We start from the raw sequence: 14,799 nt of genomic DNA, 5'->3' as shown, positions 1-14,799 counted from the left end.
TAAAGATGTTTAACAAGACACAAGTTAATCCAATCTGTCACCGCTTGAGCCTATTTAAATGTCGTTTATATAGACAATGGATTTGCTGACCTTAGTCTGTTGCCTCGCACTAGGGGTGATTTAGGAGGTTGACGGTGCCAAAAAGTCACTTCCGATCAAGTCTTGAAACAAATTCTCCCATGCATGGGTTTGGATTTATGGCAGGCCCGTCCCCCTGGGCCTCTCATAGTGCCCCATGCCAGAGCAAATTGTAGCCCTGAACCATTGCCTGGCCTCTGTGCCGGTAGGCTGCAGGCACTGAAGCGGGTTACACATTGGAAAAGGCTTTATCTGGCAGAAATTAAATAGATTAAAATAATTTTAAGATAACTGTCACTTGCCAGGGTCACATTTCATGAAGGCTCTGATTGTTACGAGCTTATTTTTGCTTATTCATATTTCATTTATGCTTATTTTTGTTACTCATAAAAGACACCAAAAATTACTCTCCTATGATTATCATTCATAGCTAAGCAAATGTTAGAGTGCCCGCTGGGAGTCCCAGAATTGCTAATTTAGTAGGCAACACTGGTTCAAGAATACTGCTTTCTGATCAGATAGAGCAGCTATAGTACATTACGTTGATTTGAAGATGCAGTTTTTAAAAATAGATGCCTAGCGTGAAAGTAAAATAGCATGAAAATTAGCTCAGAAAATTCTCAGGAAACTCAGTAAGCAGAGAGACCCTGACATTGCCATGATGCCTATTAGCCACTGTAAGACTTAGTGAAAGTAGGAATTGGCAGGATGTCTGTGTGGCAACTTTTAATTGTTACTGTAACCACTGTTTTAAGCTTCTAAAGAACTGAGACAGCTCTGAAATAAAGTAAGTGGACCATTGTAAAACTCTTCCCCTTATTAGTGAACTAAGTGCAAGAAAGCTGAAGCCCACGTTCTTCATTTTTTGGCATGAATATTCGAAGTGCTTATTGAGATGTACAGTACTATATATGGAATTTTAGTGTGCTACTTTGAAGAAATCTGAAGCATTGAATCTGGTGTCCTCAGATACTGTAGAAGTTTAGGGAATCATGAGACTTACACCCAGGACTAATGGGGTTCCACACCCAGAGAGTGAGCTGCTTGAGTAACCTGCTTCCTGGGTGTGCATGGTGAGTGCCTGATCTTTCCATGTGATGTGTTCCTAATGAGGACAGCAAATTCTGTGTTTCTCAGGACATTTCCACTGCTGCGCGGAGAACACACCCATCTTTGGCGGGACTTGGGACTCCTGGAGAATTGCCTTTGGGAAAAGCTGGCAATTGTTTCTTTAAATTCCATCTCTTAGTTTTCCTTGTAAGTATTCATGATTGTTGCAGGTTAATCTGGTTAAAAATTACTAAGTATCTCTAAGGCTCCTGAGTAAATGTGTCCACCCTATTTGCAGATCTCTGTGTTTCGAAAGAATATCCAGAAGCCATGAACAACTTTATCAATGAAGAGTTTGACTGCCATTTCCTCGATGAAGGCTTTACTGCCAAGGACATTCTGGACCAAAAAATTAACGAAGTTTCTTCCTCCGTAAGTGTATTGAGTCCACGTTAGCGGTGTAGCTCAGAGAGAGACGAGCTGACGAGGGGGAAACTTCATTGGAGTCTGAAGGAAATGTAATGGAACTTAGGTCTTGTTAGGGAATTTAGAATTTAATTGGCTGTGGATCACTTAGCGATAATAGTGACATTTGTGTCAGTGACTGGACTAGAGAGAGTAGGGTTCATTGGGAGTGATGGGAAGTAGAGAGGCTGCGTGCTGGACGTTAGGCAGCTAATAAGTTCCCTGTAACCACACCTACTGTAGGATGACAAGGATGCCTTCTACGTGGCGGACCTGGGAGACATTCTCAGGAAACATCTGAAGTGGCTGAAAGCTCTTCCTCGGGTCACCCCCTTCTATGCAGTCAAATGCAATGACAGCAGAACCGTACTGAAGACCCTCGCTGCCACTGGGACGGGATTCGACTGTGCCAGCAAGGTGAGCAAAAGGCAGCAGGACTCACAAATGATTCTGCAAAAACGGCCCTGGTGTTCCCAGCAGGGCAGATCAGAGTTATGTTTCTGGGGCAGTAAATGCTAATGAAAGTAGGGGGCACTGTGGTGTGACAGCTTCCCCATTATTCTGCTTCTTGCATTTGTTTATTAGCAACTTACAGTGTAACACCTCTTCTTTTTCAGACTGAAATTCAATTGGTGCAGAGTCTTGGGGTACCTCCAGAAAGGATTATCTATGCAAATCCTTGTAAACAAGTGTCTCAGATTAAATATGCTGCCAATAATGGAGTCCAGATGATGACTTTTGACAGCGAAGTCGAGCTGATGAAAGTTGCCAGGGCACATCCAAAGGCAAAGTGAGTTACTCCTGCATTTGAGGGCAGGGTCAGGTGTGGCATCTGCGTTAGATTTCTGTACTTTAGTAAATTATCTGTGCGCTGGATCAGAGACAAAGTAGAAAATCACTTAATGTCTCTAGACTCATTTTAGACTCAAAGCACAGAGTGTCAGAGCCCAGGGTTCGCTTTGTGTTGTAACCATGTCCGTAGGTGATGCTCGTGTCATGTGAATTTGCTGCACTGTTCTTGCTTCTAGGTTGGTTTTGCGGATTGCCACTGATGATTCCAAAGCAGTCTGTCGCCTCAGTGTTAAATTTGGTGCCACACTCAAAACCAGCAGGCTTCTTTTGGAGCGGGCAAAAGAGCTAAATATCGATGTCATTGGTGTCAGGTGAGATATTAGAGAGGCTGAGATAGTGATATTTAGATGACAAGTTTGACAGGCTCTTTTCCCCCACTGTAAGTAGTTCTTTTTAGGGATAGTGGATTCTCCTTTCTTATTCCTAGTTTCCACGTGGGAAGCGGCTGTACTGATCCCGAGACCTTCGTGCAGGCCATCTCTGATGCCCGCTGTGTCTTCGATATGGGAGTGAGTATATCTGAACCCCAAGTGGGAGGTGGGGGGCGGGGCTGACGTATTACGAATCTGGCTGTTTGATCGACTTAATTTTCTTAACTCTAGGCTGAGGTCGGTTTCAACATGTATCTGCTTGATATTGGTGGCGGCTTTCCTGGCTCTGAGGATGTGAAGCTTAAGTTTGAGGAGGTAATCCATAACAGTTCCAGTGTGCGGGAGCTATTGGAGCAAGTCTCTTTTTAGAATATTAAAATTCCTTAGCCGATACCAAAAGAGACTACAGATATGAAAGTAAATGTCTTGGTGTGATATTTCAAGCGACTTCCGTGTGATTTAAAATTGTATTTAACATCATTTAGCTTTCGAAACTGAGTCTTTCTAAAAAGTCTTAGAAAACAGTTGGTTACATTAAGAAATGTCACTGGAAATAAGAACATGCTGGCTTTAATACAGTAAGTCCTCACTTAACATCACGATGTCCTGTAGCTTTAGGAGAAAGGACGTAACAAAACCGATTTTACCACAAGCTAATTGATAGAAACAGGAATTAAGTTCCTCTGACGTCTCATCAGCGTTATAGTGACACGACATTTGGACAAAGTAAATGTAATTTGAGGATCTGCTCTACACCATATGTGCTACGCTAGAATCTGTATTTTCTTAAAACATTTTAAGTGTTTAGTCACTTAAGCCATTATACGGTGCTCAAGTTTATAACAAAAGATCCACATTCTTATTTGTTAAAATTATGTGAGATTGACAGAAAAAGTGTTTTACCCTGTTGGCATGTAAAAATATTTAGGCACTTTGGTACTAAGTAGGTGATAATAAATTTGTTTCATACTGTTTGGTAAAAGGAAACCCAACCCATAACATCTTAAAAAGGACAGGACGGGAACCTGGGGAGGAATCAAAGGGAAGCCACAGGGAGGTGAGGGCTGGTTTTCAGGGAGATTTTGATTTTGATTTTTTGCTGCTGTTGCTTGTTAAGCTCCTCCTGATGGCTGCTCTGAAACAAAAACGTTTGTCATGTCACAGCCCTGCGTCCTCCACGTGGTTCGCCTTGACGGCTGACTCTCGTCTGTCTCGCTCTCGTAGGTCACCAGTGTAATCAACCCAGCACTGGACAAGTATTTCCCGTCAGACTCGGGAGTGAGGCTCATAGCGGAGCCAGGCAGATACTACGTCGCATCAGCTTTCACGCTCGCAGTTAACATCATTGCTAAAAAACTCGTATTAAAGGAACAAACAGGCTCTGATGGTAGGTACAGAGAGTGAATCCTTGTATGTGGAGCTGAAAGCTAGTGCGAAAAGTGGTCATTGAGACTTTCTGCTTCCTAGATGAAGATGAGTCGAGCGAAAAGACGTTTATGTATTACGTGAATGACGGCGTATATGGATCGTTTAATTGCATCCTCTACGATCATGCGCATGTGAAGCCCCTTCTGCAGAAGGTACCTTCTGACTGTACTGTGTGTAAGAGTTAAGATGATGAGTCCTGACAGGTGTAACTAGGTATGTTTCTCTCAAATGTAGAGGCCCAAACCGGATGAGAAGTATTATTCATCCAGCATATGGGGACCAACGTGTGACGGCCTCGACCGCATCGTTGAGCGCTGTGGCTTGCCTGAGATGCACGTTGGCGACTGGATGCTCTTTGAAAACATGGGTGCTTACACCGTTGCTGCCGCTTCTACCTTCAACGGGTTCCAGAGGCCGACCATCTACTACGTGATGTCAGGGCCGACGTGGTGAGTGGCGATGCCTGTGTGTGGTTCTGACAAGAAAAGATACCTTTTTTAAAGTTTATTTTCCTCCCATGTCAAGAATATATGTTCTAGAAAAGTTGGAAAATAACAAATGGATGGAAAAAATCCAATAAGTGATTTTATTCTTAGATTTTCCCTAAGGTGTAACCATTTTAGGCAAGACTGGTTATGGTATCTCTGGGTAATGAGAATATTTTAATGAATGCATGTGATCTGTGGTTTCCTTATTACCAAAAAGAGGGCTCTGAAGAAACCATTGCTTCAGAAATACAGTGAATTGCTTCCCGATGACACAGTGACCAAGGAAGCAAATAGGCTCCTGAATAAGTTATTCGAAACTGCTCAGTGATGAGTGACTCAGGGGTTCTGAATGTGCTACTTCTCTCTCTCGCTCAGGCAACTGATGCAGCAAATCCAGAAGCGAGACTTCGCGCCCGAAGCGGAGGAGCAGGATGTCGGCACCCTGCCCGTGTCGTGTGCCTGGGAGAGTGGGATGAAGCGCCACCCAGCGGCCTGCGCTTCCGCGAGCGTCAATGTGTAGATGCCGTTCTTGTAGCTGTTACTGCGAGTGTAGCTTGAATTTAGGGGGGGGAGGGATTTAACTTAATTACTGCTAGTTTTGAAATGTTTTGTAAGTTGGGTTGGCACAGATGGAACAATATGGAAGACTAGGAGGTGGGGTCACACTTATCTGTGTTCCTATGGAAACTATTTGAATATTTGTTTTATATGGATTTTTATTCACTCTTCAGACATGCTACTAAAGAGGGCCCCTCAGCTGCTGAGCAAGCATTTGTAGCTTGGACATTGGCAGAACGGGCCAGAAGCTTAGTATCGTGACCTGTTTTAAAAATAAAGTATCTTGAAATAATCAGGCATTGGGAAATTTTTACAGTGTGTCCAGTTCAAACGCTCGCCTTGCATGTGTTTTACAAGTGGGAGCTGATGTTGTATGACTAAGGCGTTCGTGATTTTTGTTATTTTGGTGTTCCGTGGAAGAGCCTTCTTCCTGTTGGCCATTTTTATTTCAGGTACAGGAGTCCTGTATCAAGTTTGGTGTAGATTCTCACAAAGAACTGCGGGTTTAGCCCACGTACAGGTAGAAGGATGGACGAGATAGGCCGTGTCCTCTGCTGCTGAGAGTGGCAGACGTCTGCCTTAGCGGCTCAGCCCACCCTGAATGTCCACAGGGATGGCTGAACATGGGACACCCAGAGCCCCTTGCCAACTGTCTGGCCTGCTGCTGTCATGGCCAGTGCACAGGGCCGGCACGCCAGGCCCTCTGAGCCCGGCCCACAGAGAGAGGCGCCCCCTGCCCACCCGGAGGGCACTCCCAGCGCAAGCTGCATTGTTGCAGACAAGTTAGGGATGTAGTACAGCATGTGGCCGTCAACGTATTAATAAATTCAGTTACTCTGTGTTACAGGTGTCTGACTTGACCGCTGACTGGCCACCTATGTTTTCTTATCAACTTACCCCATTCCCCAAAAAAGCAGGCTCATATTACTTAAGCCCCAAAATGGGAATTTTGAATCTCTGCAAAGCTGCAGAATGAAAAAGGGAAGCCATGTAAAAGCCAGATGTCGCTCTAGGAAGCCCCCAGCTTCATTAGAGGGACATGGGAAGTCAGCAGCAAATGGTACAGATGGGGGCGCTGTGGCTCTGTTCCGTCTCAGGAGCAAATGAAGCCACCTGGCTGCTGCTGTCAGCCCCTTAGAGAAGTCGAGGGGAGTGATTTCTTATTCTAAAAAGCATCTTCCCCTAAGGCGTAAGAGGGGGATGGATACTGTGTTGTGATTGCTGGTCCCTCCAGGGCATGGTTTCTCATCAGCTCTGGCCTCCCTCCCTGGACCTGAGAGTGGCTTTAGGTGCCAGACTGAAACACGTCAGGAGCCACAGAGAAAACAGGCTCTTCCTGGAGAAGGGGCGGGGTGAGCGTAATCAGTGGTTGGCCTCACTTCGCACCCCTTCCTGCTTCCTCGGGGTCTGATGCACGCTGCTACTGCTCCAAAGGAAGGAATTAAGAGTCCCCCAAAATGCGAGCTAGACATCAAGCCTAGAGTCTTGGTGAGTTAGAGGTCTTTGACTTAGAAAGGGAAGGAATTCAAAAGAATCACTCAGGGCATCTTAAAATCCAGATGGCTGGACCCATCCCAGACACTGAGAGTGGAAACGGGTGTGGGAGGGTGGGGACACGACTGTGTAACCAGCTGGAAAAATAAAAGTATCCTCAACTGACATCACTGTCAATTCCAGATGAAAGTTTTCAATGTAACAGGTTCGGCCACGAAACTATTGGAAGAAAACATTCGAAGTCAAAAAGGCAAGGGACTAATGGGGAAACTGGCAAACAAGAAAGGAGCTAATTTTCATATTAAAAAGGCTCTAATCAATAAAAAGAACAATTCAATAGAAGTGGGCAAGATGTGAACGGGTTCAAAGAAATAAAACTTGTTGAATGTGAGATTCTCAAAGTGTATTAAAGCCCCCAAAATCTGTTTAAAACCTGTCAGATTGGCAAAGGGATCCCTAGTTTGTGAGTAAGCTGGCATGCTCACCCACAAAAGATGGGAAAAGGGATTGCAGGAATAATCTGGAGAGAATTTGGCCATATCAGAATAATCCACATTATCTTTGAACCAGTAATTCTAAAATTTTCTGATAAATCCACTTACGAGGCTTTTCATGGCGGCATTGTTGATAAGAGCACGTTAGAAACAACCCGTATGCGAATCAAGAGGGTCCCAACGAGATGACCCCTGGAAGGGACACGCTGCATGAGGGCACAGACTTACAGGAACCTCGTGGGACAGTCTCCGAGCAGGAGGAAGAGGAGGCGGGTGAGGAGTGGGGCGGAGTGTGCTACCATTTGTGTAAAAAGCGAACCAAACTCGCCCTGTGTGTGCACACGTACTTGCACACACTTGCACACGCACAGGACACTTCTGGAAGAGAAGGGCTGAGAGGCTGGCAGCAGGAGAATCAAGGCCCAGGGAGGAGGGTGGAGCCGACACGTGCACTTGACATGTGTCTGTTAACTGATTTCAAAAGGAATTTGAAAACAAGCCTCCCGGTGAGGAAAGAGGCTCAGAGGTTAGTCCTCGAGTCGAGTGACTCGCGTGTCCCTTCTGTGTGTTCTTCCTAGCTCGCCATGCTGCTAGACCTGCGCTGGTGGTCGGATCAGGGGACCCGGGCGGGGCTGGCCAAGGCCAGCTCTTCAGCTTTGCAGGGTCCCAGGGCTGGCTCATGCCACCCAGCTCGTGAGGCCAATGGACATGACAGAGGCACTGGAGCCAAGGAGAGAGCATTGTACACTCTGGAATGTTGACAGGTCAATACCTACCTTCCCCCAGGGGTCGCCTTGGGGTCAGGGTCAGACCCTGAGTGCCCAAGCTCCCAGCTGGGCCACTGCCCCTCAAGGACTAGTCTGCACCTAGGGGTGGGCCAGAGCCGATGGACAGACCACCGTCCATGCCTTTGGCCTCCCTCTCTCCGCCCTCCTGGAAGGCCACCCTTGGTGCCACCTTTCGGGTGTGACCCACTGTTCTACCCAGGCCTCACTCAGTTTGTCTTACAGTCATGTGCTCCGATGGCCCACCCAGTGACCCCTACGAGGCGACCTTGCGTCTCTATGCAGAGTCCATTTGCACTTAGTAGGTTTCCTTAGGTTATTCACCTGCTGGCTGTTCACCCCCTCTGCTAGAGGGCTTTTCCGGCCATCACCCCATTCTTTCTTCAGCATGGGTGCTCCCCCCATTCTGGGCCTGGGGGCTCACTTCGAGCCACCCCTGGGTCCTGCTGGAGGACTGGCCCTGGAGGTGAGGTTAACCTTTTCCAAATCGAGGGTCCTGAGGAGCCTTGGCACTTGGGGGTGACGGGCGGAGGACAAGTTGGGGGTTCTGCCCTCTCTGTCCCAGCCTGCTTAACGCATTGGGTTTCAATGTTGAATGTCATTTGAAGAAAGGCTTTGCGAGCGCTCCCAGACGCCTTTTTAACAGATGGGATGAAGCCCAGACTGGATGTGCCCCGTGCGCAGTGAGCCAGCCGGTTTAAGAGGACTTTAGGTCTCCCGCCTCCCTGGCCACCTCTGCTCCTGGCCACCGTGACTAGAGTGAGCCTCCTCCTCTGTCCCACCAAGGGCGGAGCCGCAGCTCCTGGTCCTTGCTCCCTCCCAGCCTCATCCCGGCCCAGGGAGGCAGCAGCAGGAGACCCAGAGCACCTGCGGCTCTGAGCCACGCAGAGGGTGGCTTCTTCAGCTGCACTGACGGAGCCGACACTGGACCTCCCAGGGACTGTCCCTCCCCCTCAGAAGGAAGCCTGGCACGTGCCTCTACCTGGCGGGGCTGTTGAGGCAGGATTGGGGAAGCTCAGAATTTAGTGCACTGAGTGAGAACACCTGGAAATCCTTGCTGCTAGTTTTGGGAAGTACAAGGAATTTTTTCCATCCTTACTGCTGACTCTAGAAAGAGGAGGGTCAGCTCATGCCAAGATGCGCTCTGCCTCTGGCCACAGGGGTTACTGAGGTAGTAGTGACCTCAGGAGGGGTGACGTTCCTCAGACTGTGGTCTCGGCGAGGGCTGAGCAGGGAGGGCAGAGGGCCTCCGAGCGGGCCCAGCATGGGAGGACAGGCTGGGCCGAGGGCCCGAGTCCACTGGGAGGGCCATGTGTCCTCGCCCTGGGGGGTAGCCTGTGAGGTGGCCTGGCTCCTCCCGCTTCTGACTTGCCCCAGGGGCTGGACGGGCTCAGCTCCGAGGCCTGAAAAGTAGGATTACCAGATAGCAAATCAAAATATAAAATATTGCACGAGACATAGGAATGCCGAAAGATTATTTGTTGCTTATCCGAAATTCACATTTAACTGGGAGCCCTATTGACAAGGCCTGAGTCCGGGGCACCAGGAACTCGGCTTCAGATTCTGTGTGCTGTGTGGATCATGGGAAATCAGGTGCCCCTGCAGCCCTCAGTCTTCTCATCTATCAGGTGGGACAAGGACAGAAAGCTCCACTATAAAGCGGGCCCAAGCAGCTCCAAAACCAGGCTTTGGGTGGCCATAGGGATCTGCACATCCAGGCCCACCCTCCCGTCCATAGCCACCAGGGGGCAGCAGCACCTAGTGCTGGAGGGTCTTCTGTGGGTCGGGTGCTGTGACTAAGTTATCAGGTCACTCAGTCACTCAGCAAATGCTGACAGAGCCCACTGTGACAAGAGGGCTGTGGCAACAGGAGTGTGGCCTGGCTGAGAGGAAGCTCCAGGGCCAGCCACATCAGGGAATCCAGGGCTTTGAGGAAGGGGCTCCAGGTGGTCTTGTCCCCAACCAGGATGCTCCCCGCAAAACTCTTCCTGAGACCCCATAAGTGAAGCCCACCCCAGCCCTGGCCCTCCTGCCTCACTCCCAGTGAGCAGCTGGCAGGTCCCTGCAGCCTGTGTTCTTGCCTCCCCCTGCCATCGAGTGCGTAGCACACCTCTAGTCACCTCCTAATGTGCCCACTCAGCACCTGGGGCCCACCCGCTGCCCCTCAGGCCCTGGGCCCTGCTCCCAGCCCCGTCCTGGCTGTGCGGGGTGGCTCGGCCTCCCCACAGAAGCGCGAGTGCAGTGGGAAGCAGAGGCTGCTGAGCTTATCCATCCCGCCCCCCTCAAGCCAGCCCTGAGGCCAGAGTCCAGGTCCCACTTGTCTTTGAATGTAAGTACAAGGGTCACCCTCTCCCCATCTTTGCACAGCCCCCAGATCCCTGCTTTCCCCACCCCAGCGCTCCCTAGGGGTACCTGGTCCTCGGTCTGGCTCTGGCCCCATATTTAGAGGAGCCAGGGGTCACTTGCTGCCCTTGTTCCGAGCAGAGCCATAGGGGCAGACCCTGGCCCATGGGGGAGCTTTGCATACCCCGCTCTGCCAGGAGTGTAGGGAGTATCTAGGGAAGAGTGGGGACAGCTTCCGGAGGAAGTGACATTTGCAGAGACTTAGGAAATGGCCTGGTGTGCGGGTGAGATAAAGTTCAAGTTGGCCTCTGCCGGCCCAGCTGGGGCCAGGAGCAGTGTGGGTGCCTATGGCTGGAGCAGAGCCAGGCCAGCTGCCAGCCCGGGGAGACGTGGGTTCCCCCCTCCCCGCCCGCCTGGGATGAGCTACCAGGGCTGCCACTCAGCGTGGCCTCACACACATCTCCAGGAGCCCCCAGCCTGCCCAGGCCAGATGCTCCTGACCCTCAATCCCGGGTCTCCACACAGGACGTGCCCGGGTGTGTGCCTGCGACACCTCCACACAGGACACACTCCAGACTGGACCCGACCCGCCAAGCCGCGTCCGCAGACGTGGCAAGGGGCCACACCACCCGCCCCTCCACACACACGCACCCAGACCACACACACAGGCAGTCACACAGACACACACAATGCACACACACCCAAAGGAGCACTGTTGGGGGTGGGGGGGTCAGGTGGTCTGGCTGGCTCTGATCTTGCCACTGCTGTCGGGGGACTCAAGTGAACCCTGAGGGGCCCGGCTGGTTGCTAGTGGAGTTTGGGAGCTGGTGACAGGTCTGTGGGGCAGGTCCCTTCCCTTCCCTGGGCCTGTTTCCTTGTCACCTGCAGAAGAAGCAGGTGCACCACGAAAGTTCTTGTAAACTGTGGTGTGCTGTGAGAGCGGACGGCAAAGCTGGGGAATGCGTGTGTGACAGGCAGCAATGGTGCATGCGTGTGCACAGAGTGTGTGTGCACGAACCCTGAGCACACGCAGCCCGCAGGCAGGAGAGAATGGCTTCCTGCCCCGGACCTGGCCAGGACGGGCTCGAGTGTGCCCTTTCGTAATGCAGGCAGGCAGAGAGCCTGGCAGGTCCTTGGAGATGGCCCCGCTTTGGGTCCGGGGCCCAGCTCAGTCCCAGAAGCTGCTGGAAAGAGCCCACAGGTGATGGAGGGGAAGCCCACGCTCTGCCCTCCTGGGGTGGTGGCCTTTCCCCGCCCTCGACCCCCCGGCTCCCTCGGCCCCTGGAAGTGCCCTTCTTGGCCGTGCCCCAGGTTTACCTTCCAGAGCGTTTGCTCCACAAACACCCCCCTCCAGGCCCAGGCTCACAGGGCTCCTCGCCCGTCTCTAACATCCGATGTCCCACACAGAGAGACCCCATTGGTGGTTTCTCTGGAGAGCCCGAACCTAGCGGTCACGCTCACCCGTGTCCGCTGGGCCATGGCCCCACTGCAGCACTGCGGCCCGCCCCAGCAAGCACGGCCGACCTCACTTCTGCCAGCTCCAGCTCCATCTTTGCAAAATTCTAGCCCCACGGTGGGAGGGGAGATCCCTCCAGGCCAGGCAGAGTTGTCAAAGGCAGCATCTTGCCTCTTTGTAGCAACTCGGAGCCACCTCCAGGCCACCTGGCCTCACCCTCCCACTCCACCCAATGGTGCTGTCCATCAAGGCTCCTGGCCGTGAGCACGTCATGAGCTTCACCAGGAACCGGCCGCTGCTGGTGCCACCAGCTCAGAAGGCACTTACGGATGGGCTCGTTGTTTATATTCAGAAGCGTGAAGTCTTACGACATATTAAGATTACTAAAATCAACCAGCCACGGTCCCTGACAGCCTGCGTGAGTCAGGCTCCGGGCTCCACGCTCAGCCCACTTACCTTGATCACCTGCCTCTTCGTTAGGCCCCTTCTACAGGTGAGGCTCAGAGAGGTGGCATGGCCCGTGGGCAGGTGCGACAGACACCGTTGTGGCCATCTTGGAGACAGAACCCCAAATCCTGTTCGCCCTTCCTGGCGCCATGCCCTTCGGGGGAGGTGGGACCTCCTCAGTTGGGGTGCCCCTTGACTGGCCAAGGCCCGGACCAGGTTTTGGCCAGTGAGAAGCGGGGCTTGTGAGGAGGAGAATTCTAGAAAGTTCTTCTTCTCAAAGAAGAACAGAAGATAGGGCTGCTTTTCTTCCTGCCTGTGGAATGCTCCCGGGTCAGCCATACTGCCCAGAACGGTGACAGCCCTGGGCGGACTCTGAGAACTTAACAGTGAGGACAGAGGCCAACAGCGAGGCTCGGGGGCAGGGCAGCGGGGCGGCGAGGTGACCTGGGGGTCCTCGGTGATGCCGAACCAGCCGAGCCTACGCTGCCCTGGACCACTCGGCCCGTGGGACAAGCGTCCCTACGGCTGAAGCACCTTCTGCTGGGTTTTCTGCTGCTGGGACCCAAAGTATCTCAATGGCTGAGAAACGAGGTCCTGCCCCCAGGGTCTGTCCTGACGCCCCCGGTCCCCACTCTGTCCTCACTGGGAATGTGCCGTCTGCTACCTCGCCGATTAGACCACACGGCAGGGGGAGGGTGGCGGAGGGGCAGGCAGAAGTCTCACCGTCAAACCTGTCAAGAACGGTCATCTTTTCTTTCCACGAGTGGTTCCTGCCTTTGGGCAGATGCTGAGGAACAGGCTGCACCATTTGCAGACACCGTGGTGACGTGGGGAGGCAGGAGAGCCACGTGGGGAGGCAGGAGAGCCGCGTTTGCAGGCGGCAGCCGGCCCCGCGGAACCCAGCGTCACCGGGACCGCCGAGGGCCCCGGGCCAACACAGCACTCGGAGAATTCTGTTTATTTGATCGTTTTAATAAGGGAAATGCCAGACCAGTCAACAGCAGGACGAACCTTACACAGACACCTGCGTCACTGCGTCCCTATGGGCACGGAGGGCTCGCATGCACTTCCTTTTGAAACAGGCAGACTGAGTGCACAAATACCACAAAATAACCAGGCTCGGGGGCGGGGGGAGGTCACAGGCCACGGGGGGAACCACGCTTCAGAGGCGATCGAGGCATTAAATACGGGACCTACACGTGACATTTCACTTCACCATACGTATAATTTATATATTAAAAGAAAGGAGGCCGCAGTCCACAGACGTGCGAGCAGCTTTAGTCAGAGAAAAGGAACGAGCGAGGCGGTGCCATGCACAGGGGAGGGCTGGCCGTCACCTACTCTCCCTCCGTTCCTGTCCCCGCCTGACCCGCAGAGCCACCTGCAGTCACGAAATAAATTAGCTGGCCTTGGCGCCATCCTAGAAAGTCCCACCAGTGTCCTTGGCAGCGTCCTCTGGGCTCCCCGCGGGCGGGGGGCACCCTGGAAGGGGGAACGCTGAGCCCTGTGTGTAAACATCCCCGGGAGTCGCCCTGGATGGACAGGGGAAGGGACGGGAAGAGGCCAGGCGGAGGAGGGAGGTGCAGCTAGCCGCAGGGCCGGGGAGGTGTCACGTGTCACCTGGCCTGGCCGGGGAGAGCAGGAATGATTGAGGAGGCATCCACTTTTGCAAGCAAAGCTTAAACGGCGAGACGATCCTGTTTCTCTGTCACTGTCCAGACGCCGGGTCCCTTAGAACTGACTTGCGCTGCTGGGGTCACACTGTAACAACCGGACGATGGAGGGGTCACTCTTGGCACCTTTGATAAATTCCTCCAGGGACAGTTTGCCTGTGGGAGGGAGGACGGGAAAGGGGAGTCAGCCAGGGCTCACTGTTCCGCACTTTCCAGAGCACGGGGACAGTTCCCACGTCAGGGCCACCCACTCGGTTCCAGTCCCGAGCCTTCCTGGGACTGGATGCTGTCCAGGTGCCACTTTGACGACGTTTTCTGGAAAAACCTGTTTTGCTTTCACTGCTCACTGCAGAGCATCGGGCAACTCTAGGACACACCCCATGCGACAGCACACGGTGGCCAGTGGGGCAACTTAAATCACCTTAGAAGTTGCCCCATCCATTACTGAAGGAAGGTGTGACTCGGCCGGAAAGAACGGGGTCTCTGCCCTACTGCATAGCTAAGCAGGGCTGACAGGGCCTGAGGCGGCCAGGGCGTAATTCGCTGACCGTCCAGCTGGCAGTCCCCTGGTGGCGGCACGGGCCTGCTGCTCGCGCTGGGAGAACCCTTTCTGCTGCTGTAGCATCTGCCCTTGGGGTGGATGGAGGACGAGAGAGACTGGGCATGCTGAGGTCCAGCTGGTACCGCCCTCATCTCGGTTCCTCCCTCCTCCCCTGCAGACCCTGTTACTTCTAGGATTAGGAGGCAGAAAAGCAGGTTTTAAAGCTAAGTTGCCGTAGAAGCTGAATCCCAGAGGCACCGATGCAGGTGACGTGGC

At 52.4% G+C, this 14,799-nt stretch overlaps 2 protein-coding genes and 1 non-coding gene across 3 annotated transcripts in view; 2 read left to right on the top strand and 1 right to left on the bottom strand.

Annotated features, from left to right (window-relative positions):
* Nucleotides 1–5,585, top strand: part of ODC1 (ornithine decarboxylase 1) — a 7,128-nt gene extending 1,543 nt beyond the window's left edge. Inside the window, exons 2-12 of the mRNA XM_011365122.2 lie at nt 1,216–1,335; nt 1,427–1,560; nt 1,837–2,010; nt 2,211–2,383; nt 2,622–2,756; nt 2,873–2,954; nt 3,048–3,131; nt 4,041–4,203; nt 4,284–4,396; nt 4,479–4,693; nt 5,108–5,585. Coding sequence (XP_011363424.1) covers nt 1,459–1,560; nt 1,837–2,010; nt 2,211–2,383; nt 2,622–2,756; nt 2,873–2,954; nt 3,048–3,131; nt 4,041–4,203; nt 4,284–4,396; nt 4,479–4,693; nt 5,108–5,252 — 1,386 coding nt within the window. The 5' untranslated portion in view covers nt 1,216–1,335; nt 1,427–1,458 and the 3' untranslated portion in view covers nt 5,253–5,585. The remainder of the gene's footprint in view (nt 1–1,215; nt 1,336–1,426; nt 1,561–1,836; nt 2,011–2,210; nt 2,384–2,621; nt 2,757–2,872; nt 2,955–3,047; nt 3,132–4,040; nt 4,204–4,283; nt 4,397–4,478; nt 4,694–5,107) is intronic.
* On the top strand, nt 182–317 carry LOC111743025. Its single transcript, XR_002781563.1, has one exon. It is a non-coding gene; the product is annotated as a small nucleolar RNA SNORA42/SNORA80 family (small nucleolar RNA).
* Nucleotides 5,586–13,263: 7,678 nt separating the features above from the next.
* The window catches only part of HPCAL1 (hippocalcin like 1), a 104,135-nt gene continuing 102,599 nt past the window's right edge, over nt 13,264–14,799 (bottom strand). The window contains exons 4-5 of the mRNA XM_011365139.2: nt 14,234–14,297; nt 13,264–14,138 (exon numbers count right to left, since the gene is read on the bottom strand). Of these exons, the coding sequence (XP_011363441.1) occupies nt 14,041–14,138; nt 14,234–14,297 (162 nt within the window). The 3' untranslated portion in view covers nt 13,264–14,040. The remainder of the gene's footprint in view (nt 14,139–14,233; nt 14,298–14,799) is intronic.

This window comes from Pteropus vampyrus, unplaced genomic scaffold (assembly GCF_000151845.1).
Source record: "Pteropus vampyrus isolate Shadow unplaced genomic scaffold, Pvam_2.0 Scaffold105, whole genome shotgun sequence".
Lineage (NCBI taxonomy): Eukaryota > Metazoa > Chordata > Mammalia > Chiroptera > Pteropodidae > Pteropus > Pteropus vampyrus.
The sequence above is the reverse complement of the archived record's forward strand: the minus strand, read 5'-3'. Positions and strand labels throughout refer to the sequence as shown.